This window comes from Grampus griseus, assembly GCF_964374135.1.
Source record: "Grampus griseus genome assembly, chromosome: 10".
NCBI lineage: Eukaryota > Metazoa > Chordata > Mammalia > Artiodactyla > Delphinidae > Grampus > Grampus griseus.
Genome location: NC_139004.1, coordinates 36,231,255 through 36,245,106, shown reverse-complemented (window position 1 = coordinate 36,245,106; position 13,852 = coordinate 36,231,255). Strand labels below are relative to the sequence as shown.

Sequence of the window (13,852 nt, the reverse complement as noted above, 5' to 3'; positions counted from 1 at the left end):
GGACCTCCATGTCTTAGAGCACGGGGGTCAAGGAGGGTTTAGGGGTATCAGCAGAGGGGTTTGGTTGGACTAGGGTGGGTGAAGGGGTGAAGAGGGGGCAGGCCTGACTGTAAACCGGGAGGGACAGCTCTGGACGGTAGTCTGGGTGGGGCGGTGGGACTCACACTGCACGTTCAGCTGCACCTGGGCCTCGCGGGGGCGCACGTTGAAGCCATTATAGCGAGCCGTCTGGCAGCGGTAGGTCCCACTCATGTCGCGGCTCACACGCTCCAGCCGCAGCTTCCCGTCCGAGGTCTCGAGGGGCAGCCCCGAGGGCAGCAACGCAGCGTCCTTGTCCACACGGGACCAAAGCACAGGCGGCCGCGGCTTGCCCCGCACCTCGCACTGCAGCTCGGCGGGCGAGCCCTCGCGCACGGTCACCACGGCCTTGCCCTTGGGCACGCTGATTGTGGGAGGCACTGCGGGGCAGGGAAGAGGTAGGAGCGGGGTTAGAGCTTCCCCTCACCCCCCCCCCATCCCCCGGCCTCTGCTCTGGGGCTCCTGCTTCCCTCCCACTAAGTGCGAGCCTCCTTTCCCATCCCTGATGTTCCACAGATCCTGCAGTATCTTCAAAGCAGAACTCCCCTCCCCAAATCCTCTCCACCTCCTGGGTCTCTACCTCAAGGTCTCCCAACTCAGAAAGAGTGTTGAAGTCGTCCAGGCCAATCCTTTCTATCCCCTTATCCCCAACATTACTAAGTTTGGGGGATTCCACCTTTTATTTATTTATTTGGGGGGGTTCCACTTTTTAAATAGTTCTGCTAAATATCTTCTCCCTCAATCCCTTCCTTCCTGCCTACAGGCCCTGCTCTAGTGAAAGCCTCCATCTTCTCTTTCTGGAGTGTTATCACAGGTTGGTAGTCTGTCCTCCAACATCCTTACCCTTTCTTCAAAAGTGAAAGAATATCTGGGCTTTAGCAGGACACACAGCCAGAATAAAAACTGTATTTCCCAGCCTGCCTTATGGCTAGCTCTGGTCACGTGACTAAATCCTGGCCAAGATGGTGTGAGTCTTTAAATGGAGAGGCAGTGCCTCTCTTCCTCCCTGCAGGCTGGAATGCAGACTGATGGCTGCAGCTGGCACTGCCATCGTGGACGAGGGGGCACATGCTAAAGATAACAGAAAAGCAAGACAAGATGGAGCCTGGGGCTCTGAGGATTTGGTGGAGCAGAGCCACTATTCCAGCCTGGACTTCTCACTCTTACATAAAGAAGAAATACACATCTAGCTCATTTAAAGGCACCATTATTTAGGGTTTTTTCTGTTATTCACAGCCAAACCTAATCCAACCCAACACATTGCCCAAATTAAGGGTCTTTTAAAGACTTCCATGGGTCCCATCCCATATCACATCAAACAAATTAAATGTCTACATTAAATATAAATCGTAAATAACTCTACAAGGCAAGCTGAAGTCCAGTTATCTAGTTAGCATAATTTATACTCTGTAAACATTTATACATTTATTGGCTTTAATTCTGCAGTTTTCCCTTTGTATTTTGGAGCCAGTTAATTTTAATTTATTTTTCCAATTCTAAACCGTCTCCACAGGTCCTTAAAAAGCTTCTATGTCCTAGGCATCAAGCTGATGAATGAAATGAAGGAAATGGCCCTGTACCCCATTGATTTCCCTGTTTCTAAAACACCCCAGCTCCCAACCCTTCTTTGCCCCCACAAGATAAAGGGCTGTCCCATTTTGAGGCCATACTGCCCTCAGGCTAAAGCTCAACCTCCTTGGCTCTTCTAACAAGGCCCTTGTGCTCTGGCCTCTGTCAACCCCCAGCCTCATCTTCCTTTCCCATCCTGTGCTCCAGCTGTGGGATCCACTTGTAAGGAACATACTTCCTGAACACAGCAAGTCTCATACACCTTGGGGGCTCCCTGTCCCTCCTCTCATGGGCTTGAGCACGGGCAAATGCTCACATGGAAAATGGCTCCTCTAAGAAGCCTTCCCTGATGACCCCGGGCAGCCTGGTACTCCTCTTGTGCCCCCAGATGCTCTGCAGACCCCACCTTTAGCTCCTGAGTCTTATCTAAGGTTTGTCCTTCCTTTTCCTCCACCTTGCCTGACCCTTCTGCAACAGGTCTATCTCTCTGTCTAGGCAGTGAGCTCTGATGATGGGGCTGTGGCATTCGAGTCCCCAGCTCCTCACCCCAGACATGGCTCTGTGATTTGCAAAATGGATTTGTGGAATCTGTAGAGGCCTAGTCCACTCCCAAAGCCCAGCTCAGGTCTGTCTCCTTCTGGAAGCCTTTCCTGACACCTCCAGCTACACCTGGCCTCTCCCTGTTCAGATGTCAGGATGGGAAGAGCTTCCAAGGCCATCTGGTTCAATGTCTCATAGAGGAGAGACTGAGGCCCAGAGAGTTGAAGAGGCTTAGCCAAAGTCAGCCAGCAACTCAGTGCAAGGTACTGGGGGCTGGAGATGAGATTCCAGAGACCTTCTCCAAAGTCACTCCCTCCAAACTCTTATAATTTTCAAAGTGTAAACCCTTCAGGGGTGGCTGAGAGCAGGTTCTGAAGTCTGGTTGCCTGGGTTTGAATCCCAGCTCCACCACTTATTGATGTGTAACCTTAGGTAAGATTCTTAAACTCTCTTAGCCTAAGTTTCCTCACCTCTAAAAACTGAAGATGAACCATCTACCCCATAAAGTAAATCATGAAGGTGAATGAGATAAATATAAAATCATCAGAACACATAGTAAACACTCAGTAAATGTTGGCCATTATTTCATTATCGTTATTTATTATTATTGGAATAAAGACCCAAATCCTCTGCAAAATCTGGCCCCTGCCAACCTCTCCACTCTCATCTCACTCTATTCTCCCAGCCACACTCTCCTTCTTTCAGTGCACCAAACACTCCATGTACTTTCCTGCCTCGGTGCCTTTGCATATGCTGATTCCTTGGCCTGCTTTTCTCTTCCACCCTCCCTTTGCTCTCCTTTGCCTACTAAAATCCTGCCCCTCCCTCAGATCTCAGATCAAACCTGCTATCTTAGGAAACTCTTTCCTGACTCTCATGCATCACAGTTTGCAGTGATACATTTATTTGTGGGATGATCTGAAAAACATTTGCTACTAAGTTCAATGTGGCCTGTTTCGCCCACCACTTTACTCCAGTGCCTAGCATAATGCCTGGCATATAACAGGTGTTTAATAAATGCATATGGCATGAACAAATGATATCCTCCTCACTGTGGCCTCCCTTTCCCAAGCTGCTGCCCCCACCTCCCCTCTGTGGGTCTCTCCAGCCCCCTCATACCTCCCTGTTGCCCCCCTCCAGCTGCCCACCTGTCTCAGAGGAGATGTTGACCTCGACGCTCAGGTCGGGCACAGGTGCTCCCGGGAAGGAAGCCACACACAGATAGGTGCCGTAGTCGCTGAAGTGTAGGTCAATGAGCTCTAGGCTGCTGGTGACAGCGGGCAACTCAGGGTCATTGCGAGTCACCAGCAGCCTCTTGGACATGCGTGCTGGCTTGCCATTCTTGAACCACTGGTAGGTCACCTTCTCCTGGGGCACTGCATCCACATGGCATGACAGCTTCAGGTCCTGGCCCAGCTGTATGTTCTCGCTCTCTTTGATCACATCTGGGGTGATCTGGAATGTGGCATTCTTCATGGCTATGGGTGGATGGGGAGGGAAAGGTGGCTGGAGCTGGCCCAAAGCCAGGGTTCCCTGTCTCACCACCCCCATCCAGATGCAGCTTCTACCCTCCAACTGGCCTTCCTGGAGTTTGGGGGCTACGATCCCACTCCCAGGAGAAACCATCACTTTTTCTGCTTGGAAATTGTTCTCCTCTCTCAGATGTGTTTCCAAAAGTTAAAAAAAAAAGCTCGCTGTAGAAAAGTGGGTTTAGTAATCAATACAGCCACTGTTGACCAAACATACGCTATGAGAGGCCCTGTTCTAAGCACTGTATGTGGGTTTCCTCGTTTAGCCCATCCCACAATCTTTGAGGGAGGCATTTTATTTTCCCTATTTTACAAAGGAGGGAAATGAGGCTCAGACAGTTTAATTCACTTGCTCAAAGAAGTATTGGTAAATAGCCAATCTTGAATTCACACTCAGAGCCTGTGCTCTTAACTACTACGCTGCTTTATTTTTATTGTTGTTTTAAACCCAGAATATACAAAATACAAATTTTGGAAAGAGGCACCAGAATGTAACACTGGTTCTATCTAGAGAAAGGGACTGAGGGAAATTGAGGGGAAATTTTTAATTTGGCCTTTTGTGCTGTTTAGCTCTTTGCAACAAGTTTGTGTCATAAAAAAAAAAAAGACCAATACAATCATTTTACATGCAATTACATAAAAATACAGAGTTTAGAAAGAAAATGGTCTGGCCTCCTTTAAAAATCTAAAAATTGTTTTATGTATGCCAAGAGTTAGACAGAATTCTTAATATTAGGTGCTCATTGGAAAGGACTCTGCTACAACAGCCATAAATCAGGACTGGGCTGAGTGAAGCAGGCTGTATGTCACCCCGAGAGGTGACCACAAGTATTTGATGAAAATGGCAATCTTATCAACCCAGGTTTTAAAGGGCATATGGATCAGGTGGAGAAGAACAATCTTCTGATGGGAAAAGTACCATCAAAGGAAACAGTAGTCATTAGATAACCACAGTTTGACTATTATCTTTCTCACTACTTAATCATAATTAAGTAAAAAGTCATAGAGAGCTAGCTTCTCTTGGTGAGGAGAGTCAGGGAGAGACTGGTCAGTGACAGATGAACAAAGAAGAGTGTTCATCAGAAGATGCTCAATTGAATTTGACAGAAGCTGTACTTTACTTTCAAGTGCTAAAGAGCTGGAAACAAGCCTGGATCTTTAAAAAAAATTTTTTTTAATAAATTTTAAAACAACCACCTAAAGCTGCACAAGCAGAAGAATTTAAAGTTTCCTCCTTAAAGCAGAGTAGTAAAATCAAGATCTTATCGAGCAGCTAATGATAATTACTGAGGCTGAAATTTAGTTAGGAAAGTATTTGTACTTCTTTATATTGTGCTCCAAGTTTTAATCATTTTTACATTTAGTAATTATCTTTATACTCACTGAAATGCTTTGCTAATAAAGATTTACATATGAGGTATGTGGAAATGTGTGTTATTTTCACTTTAATTCTATTAATCATGTAGAAACCATTGTACAGGGAGAAAGTCAGGAACTTTCTCTTAGAGTCTGGAATGTCCACATTTAGCTTTTTGCAGCCTCAGTTTCCCAGTCTAAAAAAAATCTAGGTAATCAACACCAGCCCTTCCTACTTCTTGGGTTGTTGAGGTTATATTTGAAAATGTATTGATTGTAAACTGTAAATAAAACTTTATGCAAATTTTAGTCCTGCCATCTGCTGGCAGACACCTGAATTGCAGGGAAATCAAAGTGCCTGGAACCTGCCTTCTCAGCCTACCTCCCCTACCAAGGAGAAGCAGACAGGCCCCTTTCCCATTTCAGTTCCCAAGGTACAGGGACCCTGTCTGCTTCCCAAGTTTCCTTCCACCCCTCCGGAGCCACGTACATCGCACCAGGAGGTTGACAGTCTTCTTGGCAGGGTTGCCCACATTGTTGGTGGCTGTGCAGTTGTAGTAGCCAGAGTCTTGGGCCTGCACTGAAGGGATGCTGAGGGTGCCACCCTGGGCCAGGGCACCCAGGGGCAGTGGACCTGGTCCATGGGACCACTGCAGCTGGGGCAGAGGATCACCGCCTGTCAGCAGACACTGTACCGTCACATTCTCCCCAGGGTTCACCACCAGAGTTTCGTTCACAGACAGCTTCAGGGCTGGTGGTGCTAGGAGGACAAGAATGGGGTCTTAGGGGACCAGGAGGCAGGGCCAGATGTGGGGGAGGAGAATCAGGGAGCGAATGGGGGCCGGGGAAGTTCTGCAGGGGGAGAAGGGAAGGAGCAGGCAGGAAGGAGGAGGGGAAACACTCGTGGTGATGTGCTTGGAGTCTAGCATGAGATGGGCACCACCTCCTGGTTGAGGACTCAGCCCAGGTGGGAAAGGGGATGGGTGGGGAAGTGCCTGTACCCGTGGTGTTGGTGAGCCAGAAGGTGACGGCCTTGTCCGGGATGCCACACACGTTGCGTACAGACACCTGGCAGGTGTAGCTGGCATAGTCCTGGGGCCGCAGGTTCTTCAGCTTCAGGACCTTGGTCTCCCCCTGGGCAGTGACCACTGGGGTGAGGGGCCTGCTTGGGTCTCACACACATTCACCAAGCACCAGAGGCTAAAGCAAATTCCTATTCAGGACTGAGCCTGGGGTGGATGGCACACTCCCCATACCCTGGGCTTCCATGGGTCTGAGGGTGTCCTGGTACACACTGGTCAGGACCAGGCCTCAGTTTCCCCATTCTAGGAAATGGAAGGGTAACGAGGGAATCCTGCTCTGTCTTACAACCCATACAAATATAGGGCTGGCCCTACAGGCCATGGCTACATGTGGAGTTCTGACAGCCACCTAGGAAAGCTGCCTCTGAACACTCTCTTGCAGGATGGCTTCATCACCATCTCCTAGGACTGCAGGAGAGCCATGGGAAGTGACTCATCTTTCTACCCCAACTCCTGCTGTTCCTGCTCGTCGTTCCAAAGACCCTGACAGCCAGCAACAGGCAGGGATGACTTGTCTGCCCCAGGAGGTGCCTCTCCTAACTGGCAAAGTTCTTAGAAGACATGTTGCCTTGAGGACTCTCCTGTCCTCACCACTGCTTCCTGACCTTTCTGTCTCAATTCTGTCTGCCCCAGGTGGTCTGAAGCCCAATCAGAATGCTTGCTTCTGATGTCAGAAGAAACTTGTTGGAGTCAGGGCAGTCCCTGGAACTCCAGATGGTGAGGCTTCAGCCCCCCTGGCCCCCTCCCTTGTGGGGTGCAGGAGGAAGAATGTGGGGTGAGCCATGAGGAGACCAAGCCAGCTGCCGCCCATCCTGACCTGGGTGTAGAGGGGCTCATAGATGTCGACCCCATTGTCCTGGCTGTGAGACAAGGTGTCCAAGCCCCGCTTCCAGATGAAGCGGGCAGGTGGGTTGGAGTTGACCGTACAGCGCAGGAACACCGTCTTCTCCTGGTAGAAGTTGCCTCGAACATCGCTCACTGTCTGGTGTACTGTCAGCACTGGCTCGTCCAGGTCTGCAAGGGCACAGCCCCAGTGGAGTCAGATGCGTGACCCCCTAGGTGGAGGGCTTGGGCCCCTGGCAGCTCTCAGGGAAAATTAAGCTACCCTCATGGGATGCTTCCAGAGAGCAAGATGCTCTCCCAGCCCTGCAAGCTTGAGCAACCTGTCAGAGGCAGGGGACTGGATGTGTTGGCTTCTCAGCAGTCCCTCCCCAGGGATCTGCATTGGCTGGGGGGTGGGGAGGGCGGGGGTATGTGTGTGTCTATCTTCACCCTCCTATCATGGGATGGAGGAAGCAGCTGCACACTGGAAATCAGGCCATGCCTGCCAGACCCTTCCAGCTGCAATAACTTGAGAAACGACCCTCAGCCCCAGGGTTTGTCAGGCCCCTGGGTGGCTGAAGGGGGACAGAAGAGAGGGCCTGGGGTTCCACCACTCTATCAGGTCCCACTTGGGGCAGGGGGGTGTATTTAATGGATAGGTTCATTGTAGATATTAAGATGGTGGCAGACAGACCTTTGGGCCTGGCCCCACAGCTTCTGGTACCTAGGTCAGCCTGGATGGCACAGAGGCGGATGGCAAGAAGGAAGATAGCCTCTGAGTGGTCAAGGGAATATCCGTGGATGGCAGGCAGGGACTGAGGGCTTCCCATTCAACCTGTAGCAAGGACTGAGGGGTGCCTGGTCCTGCAGGTGTTGGGATAGGGAAGTTTCAGAGCTTCCCTGGGACAAAAGCAGAGACATGAGGTACTGTGGGAAGGACACTGGACCATAATGAGAAGAGACCTATGCAGTGAGCAAGTCACAAGCCTTTGGTCTCAGCTTCTTCATCTGTAGAATGGGTATAATCCAACCTGTCCTGCCCTCCCTGACCACTTTGCAGGGATGCTGCAAGGTTCATATGGGATTAAAGATAGAGATGAGTGAATGGTATAAGGTAGTGCACATCAAAGGAACATCAGGGATGCCCTTCTCTATCCCGGAAAAGAGAAAGTCTCTACCGTTGTTCTCCACGGAGGTGCCACTTCTCTACCCTTCTCCCCACTCCTCCTTCCCAGCCTGAGCCCCCAGAAGCTGGCCCCTGGCCCGGGTACTCAGAGGCAGACCCGACTCACACTGCACATCCACCCGGATGGACTTGATGGCAGGCACGCCCACGCCGTTCTCAGCCTTGCAGTAGTAGCGGCCGCCCTGCGTGCGCGCGATGCGCTCGATGCGCAGTGTCTCATTGAACACCGATGTTTCCTGGAACTTGTCCGACGCGCTGCCCGCGGTCTTGGTCCAACGCACCTGGGCCAGCCAGGCAGGGCAGAGTCAGACCGCACAGAGGGGGAGGGGGAGGGGGAAGGGGAGGGGGGTCCCCGCCCACCCCCATACTTTTCCACGAGTGCACATAAGGCATACACAGGCCTGCAAAACTAACCCAAACAGCCTCGTGGGAATGCACGCTGGAGGTAGGACCTCTCAGTGAAGAGCCTGGGGAATCTGGGGTCAGGTGGAAGAGGCTTTTAAAAAGGCAGTATGTGCAGTTGTTAGCATCATGGATTTGCGGGCAAGTTACCCGACCTCTCCTGCCTTCCTTTCCGCATGTGTAAAATGGAAATATTACTCCCTTCCTAGGCTTACTGAGAAGACTAAATGAGTATATAATTCATTCCTGGAAAAGTAAGAATTTGATTAAATTTTTGTTATTCCACTTATTAGCTTAGTGGCCTTGGGTAGGTTACTCATCTCCTAGCTTCAGATTTCTCATCTGTGAAAGAGGTCTATGTGATAGCCAGCCTCCACCAGGGCCCCCCGTGGTCCCCACCTCCTGGTATTCACACCTTTCTGTACTTTCCTCCCATTTTGTACCAGGGCTGGTCTGTGTGACCAATAGAATTTGGCAGGAGTGACGGTGTGTCACTGCTGTTCTCATCTCCTCACCACCCTCAACTCTACCCTCATGGACCCAGGGGTTACAAAACTTGGGGAAGGCTACATGCAGTTTCAGGACATTCAGACGTAGATCAGAGGGTGCTTTGGAAAAAGAACAAGACCATGAAAATGTTTTTGCTTTTTGTACTTGACATTTTGCAGTTTTACCATGATTTATCTAGATGGGGTTTGTTTACAAATGCTTAGGACTTGGTTTATCCATCTGAGAGTTCATACCATTCTTCAATTCTACAAAATTCTCAGGCTTTATCTCTTTAAATGTTGCCTCTTCTAAGTTTTCTCTAGTCCTTGTAGAATGCCTAAATTTGTTACAGCTTCTCATTCTATCCTCCATGTCTCCCAACTTCCTTTTCACATTTTCCATCCCTTTGTCCTCTCCAGACTGCATTGTAGCTGATTTCCTTGGATCTATTATCCAATTCACCAGTTTCTTCTTTAGCTACTTCTATGGTATTGAGGCCAAATTTTTCTAAAGACTATTATTTTTTATTTCTAGGATTTCTATTTGCTTTTTCCCATATCTTAACTGATCAGGTTTTATAATCTCCCATCTTATAGATTCTATTCCTTCCATTATCTCTTTAAACATTTTAAGCACATTTATTTTAAAGATCCTTTCATATTGCTCTATCATCTCTGTTTTCTCAGATGTGAATTGTTCAATTATTTGGGTCTATGGACTGGCTCTCCTAGCACTGTATTTTTAGATATGCTTTAAAATTTCACCCCATGGGCTTGTATTCAGTAGGAATTATCTTCCTCAGAACTCCCACTTGGGCACTGACAGGCCTGTCTGTGGTGTAGCTTTATGGTTGCCTATGCCCAAGATATATGCATTCACAGGTTTCAACCAATTTGGGTATTTTTCGGCCATGCCCCGCGGCATGTGGGATCTTAGTTCCCTGACCAGGGATCGAACCCATACCCGCTGCATTGGAAGCACAGAGTCTTAACCACTGGACTGTCAGGGAAGTCCCAGTTTTTATATTAGTTTCTCAGCTTAAGGTATCCTCACCACTTGGATAGTGCAAGACACAGACCGGATTAGGGTTATTCCCTCATAGGTGACTCTGTTTGCACCCACACCCTGAAGCAGAAAGTCTGCTCCCTGCTGTGACTCTGGGCTATGGGGCAGAGATCTTCTGGTCCCCATTCATAGGTGGTATCACTCTTATCAACCTTCCAGCTTTAGGTAAGAAGTCCAGTTCTAGCTCCAGTCATAGATGGGCCTGTGGCCTCAGCGCTTACCCGCCATGTGTGTATTAATACTACTACCCCTGAGGTGAGTACGCAGTTAAGTCCCTCAAAGTACCAGTTTCTTCAGCTTTTGCTCACTACCATCGCTATAGATTTCTTCTTCATTTTAACCATAGAGAGCCCCTCTCTCTTGCTATTAGTTTGGAGTAGGGAATTCCATGCCCACTCATTCTTCCATCTGACAACAAACTGGGCTATGAGATGATACTTGCTCCACCCCTAGACTGGATGCTCCATGACAACAGGAACTGCAGCTGTATCCTCAGGACCCATCACAGTACTTGGCACATAGCAGGTGCTCAATAAATATTTATTGTAACGAAATGAGCAAAAGGCACTAGAAGGCATTTCAGGACAGGTAAAGAGCAGTGGCTAAAGCAAGAATGAACAGGGTGTATTTGGACAGGTTCACTGAAGACGGGGTGTGAGGAGGATGGCCGTGGGACATCAGACAGGACAGGCAGGTGGGGGCTGGATTGTGGGGGGGTGTCTTTAGTTCCACCCCTATGAGCCTGAACTGGGTCTGGTAGGTAATGTGGAGTCATCGAAGGTTTCTGAGCAGGGGAGTGATATCATGTAGCAGGTCTAAGGATGATGATTCTGGGAGTAGGGTGCAGGAATGGATTGGAGGGGGAGATGTAGGAGAATGGGAGGCCAGTTAGAGTCTACTGCAGTGGTCCAAGGGACAAGGCTAAAGGTCTGACCTCAAGGGGTAATGAGGAATAGAAGGAGACCCATGCAAGAGACATAAAAAGAAAGGCCTCGGAGCCTGGCTAGGTGTGGGGAATGATATGCGGCTGAGTCAAATATGAGCCCAAGGGTTTGAGCCTAGGTAGCAGGAAGAATAATGAAACTACAAATGGAAATAGAAAATGGGTGCATGGACTCACAGCCACAACCACAAACGACTCCTACATGTGATGCGCAAGGGGACACACACAGATGGCCAGTGCAGCCTGAGGGAGAGGTGGGCCAGCTGCCTCCCTGGCTTTAGGGAGCATCATGCCTAAAGTCACACCTATGCAAACACCAACCTGAAGACTGGCAGCGTTGTTTACACTTCCAAAAAACAACCTTAAGAAGGAGGAAGCAGTGATGATAGTTTCCGTTTGAAAAAGTCTTTAGGAGTTTTCTTGTCCATCTGCTTGTCTCAAGACCAAACCTACTAAAGCTGTCCCTGTTCCCAAAATTGTCCCCCCAAAAAGGATTTTGCAATCACTGTGCTTCCTAGGATCCAATCAAAACCTTTTCTGTTGCTTTTAAAGGTCACCGCAGCTCGCCAGCAAATTTTACCCATCCCTCCAGCCCCCCCTCCTGCCTCCACCTGTCAGCTCTCAGTGAACCAGCCAATACTTCCTGCCTGAACCAAACACTTCGTCTGGGACAAAATCCACCCAGATTTTCCAGATCCGCATCTTCTGTTACTTTCTAATAGCTTTGAGTCTCTTAATGTCAAAAGTGTGGGGCTTGCCTACCGGAAGCCTCCTGAAGTAGGAGGAAGTGTACCAAGTTACAGAGAATGCTGGTTCTGGATGTGAATTCTGCTCCCACCCTCACAAGAGCTGGGGACCTTGGGAGTTTACCCAACCTCTCTGAACCTCGATTTCCTCAGCTTAAAATGGAGGCCCTGATGCCTTCCTCACAGCACGGTTGCGAGGCTCCAAAGAGAAAACGCTGGAGAAAGTAACGAGCACAGTGCTTGGCGCGTGGTCTGCCTTCAGACAGTGGTTGAAGGTATATACCTGATAGAGCGTCTGCTCAACAGATACAGGGATTGGACCGGAACTGAACAACTGACATTCAGTTTTTGCCCTCAGTCATCAATATTTCCAGGTGAGTAAGCCCACAGCCTCTAGCCCTTCCCCACAGGGTTTATTTTCCAGCTCTTTCCCCAGCCCCAGGCTCCTGTCTTCTGCTGACGTGCTGCTGTCTGTCTCTAGTCACAGCTCCCACTGCCTCTTCTGATCCCAGAGCGGGGTGGGGCAGGAGGGGCCTGCTCAAGCCAGGCCAGGGGCTTACCTGGGGCCGAGGGTGCCCGGTGACAAGGCACTGCAGCACCAAGGTGTCCCCCTCCCGGATGGTGTAGACGCGCTCACTGATGTTGTCCTCTTTCACCACACACGCCTGGCCCGCGTGCACGATCTGAGCCTGGGCTGGAGCTGGCGGGAGATGGGGAGGTTTAGACAGGAGGCACCAAGGCCAGAGGGGGTCTGAGGCTCCCTCCTGAGTGTGTCAGGGGGAGGGGTCAGCCCATACTTCTCCATGACATCCCTCAGAGGCCTGATGCCATCGAGCTCAGGAAAGAATCCTCCTAGGGCCCCGGGCCAGACCAGAAGGGCCAGGGACTCAGGACAGGGGCAATTCCTCCCCATCCCACGGCCCTTGCAAGAGATCTGTGCTCTTCAGTGAGCTGAGGACTGTGAGGGGGCTTTGTAATCTGTGCAGAGTGGTTATCACCCAGTGAGCATCATGTCTTAGCAGCCCCCTGTCGTGCAGGCTGCTGGTGCTCTGCCCAGCTCCCTGTATCTGGCAGGTGCCTCCACTCCCAGCTGCTGTGTTAGCTGCTAGGCACGCAGAGCTCACCTGCCCCAGGGAATTGCCCTCAACCAGTGGGAGCTGCCTGGACCAGACATGCCTATAGGAGGTCATCCCTTCCCCAATACATACACACCCCAATGACTGGTGGACATGATGCAAAAGCCCAGCCACCTTGCCTCAAGCTGGGGTGACCGTGGTTCTGTTCATGCTCCAGAGGCCCCCTACCCCACCCCAGGGAACAGGCTGAGACTAAGTCAACTAAACCACATTTTCACCTGGCTGTTTCCCTTGTCCCCTTTCAGTTGGTCCTTAGAGCACTTTCTCAGCAAATCACTTGCCTGAACTCACTGCCACCAACCATCCAAGGCTCAACCTTCAGCGAACCTAACTAAGATGGCCCCCAGCCCCAGGGACTGCACGTTCCCCTCACCCAAACGCCTGTTACTTTTCCCTCATTGCTCTCTGAACCTATGCCAGCCTCCTCTCCAAGGGAGAGAAGTTCTCACCGGGGGCCTGGAAGCTCTCACAAGACTTTGGATCCTCCCTAACCTCTCTCACAGTGGCCAGGGCTGGGATCTGACCAGGGCTGGGGGACCAGAGCTGCGATATGGCTGGGGGACCCAAAGGGAAAATGATTGAACCAGAAAAGTTCATGGCCCTCCTTCAGTGTCTTAGTCCCACTGTCCTGAAGGCAAACCAGCCCCCAGCCCACCAGTACTTGGGCTCTGGGAAGGAGGGCAAGGCCCCCAATTTCAAACCTGTCTGCTCACATATGAGGATGGAGGGAGTGGGGGCAGGAGAGCTAATCCAGGGCACGAGGGACACAAGGGGGTGAAAACTCAGTCCTTGCCCTAAAGAGGTGCAGGGAGGTGAGATAAAACCTTTTCATAAAATGTGTAATTTCCTCTGGGAAGCATTCCATGATTGACCTACATCCTCCCTCCTTCTGTATCCATCACTTTTCCA

General features: G+C 50.3%; 1 protein-coding gene across 2 annotated transcripts in view; it reads right to left on the bottom strand.

The window, feature by feature from the left end:
* MDGA1 (MAM domain containing glycosylphosphatidylinositol anchor 1) overlaps positions 1 to 13,852 on the bottom strand; it is a gene marked incomplete at its 5' end in the record, with an annotated part of 52,870 nt that overhangs the window by 11,658 nt on the left and 27,360 nt on the right. For both annotated transcript variants that reach the window (XM_082664044.1, XM_082664045.1), the window contains 7 exons: positions 165 to 458; positions 3,336 to 3,665; positions 5,563 to 5,832; positions 6,074 to 6,206; positions 6,972 to 7,168; positions 8,269 to 8,443; positions 12,368 to 12,507. In XM_082664044.1, coding sequence (XP_082520170.1) covers positions 165 to 458; positions 3,336 to 3,665; positions 5,563 to 5,832; positions 6,074 to 6,206; positions 6,972 to 7,168; positions 8,269 to 8,443; positions 12,368 to 12,507 — 1,539 coding nt within the window. The remainder of the gene's footprint in view (positions 1 to 164; positions 459 to 3,335; positions 3,666 to 5,562; positions 5,833 to 6,073; positions 6,207 to 6,971; positions 7,169 to 8,268; positions 8,444 to 12,367; positions 12,508 to 13,852) is intronic.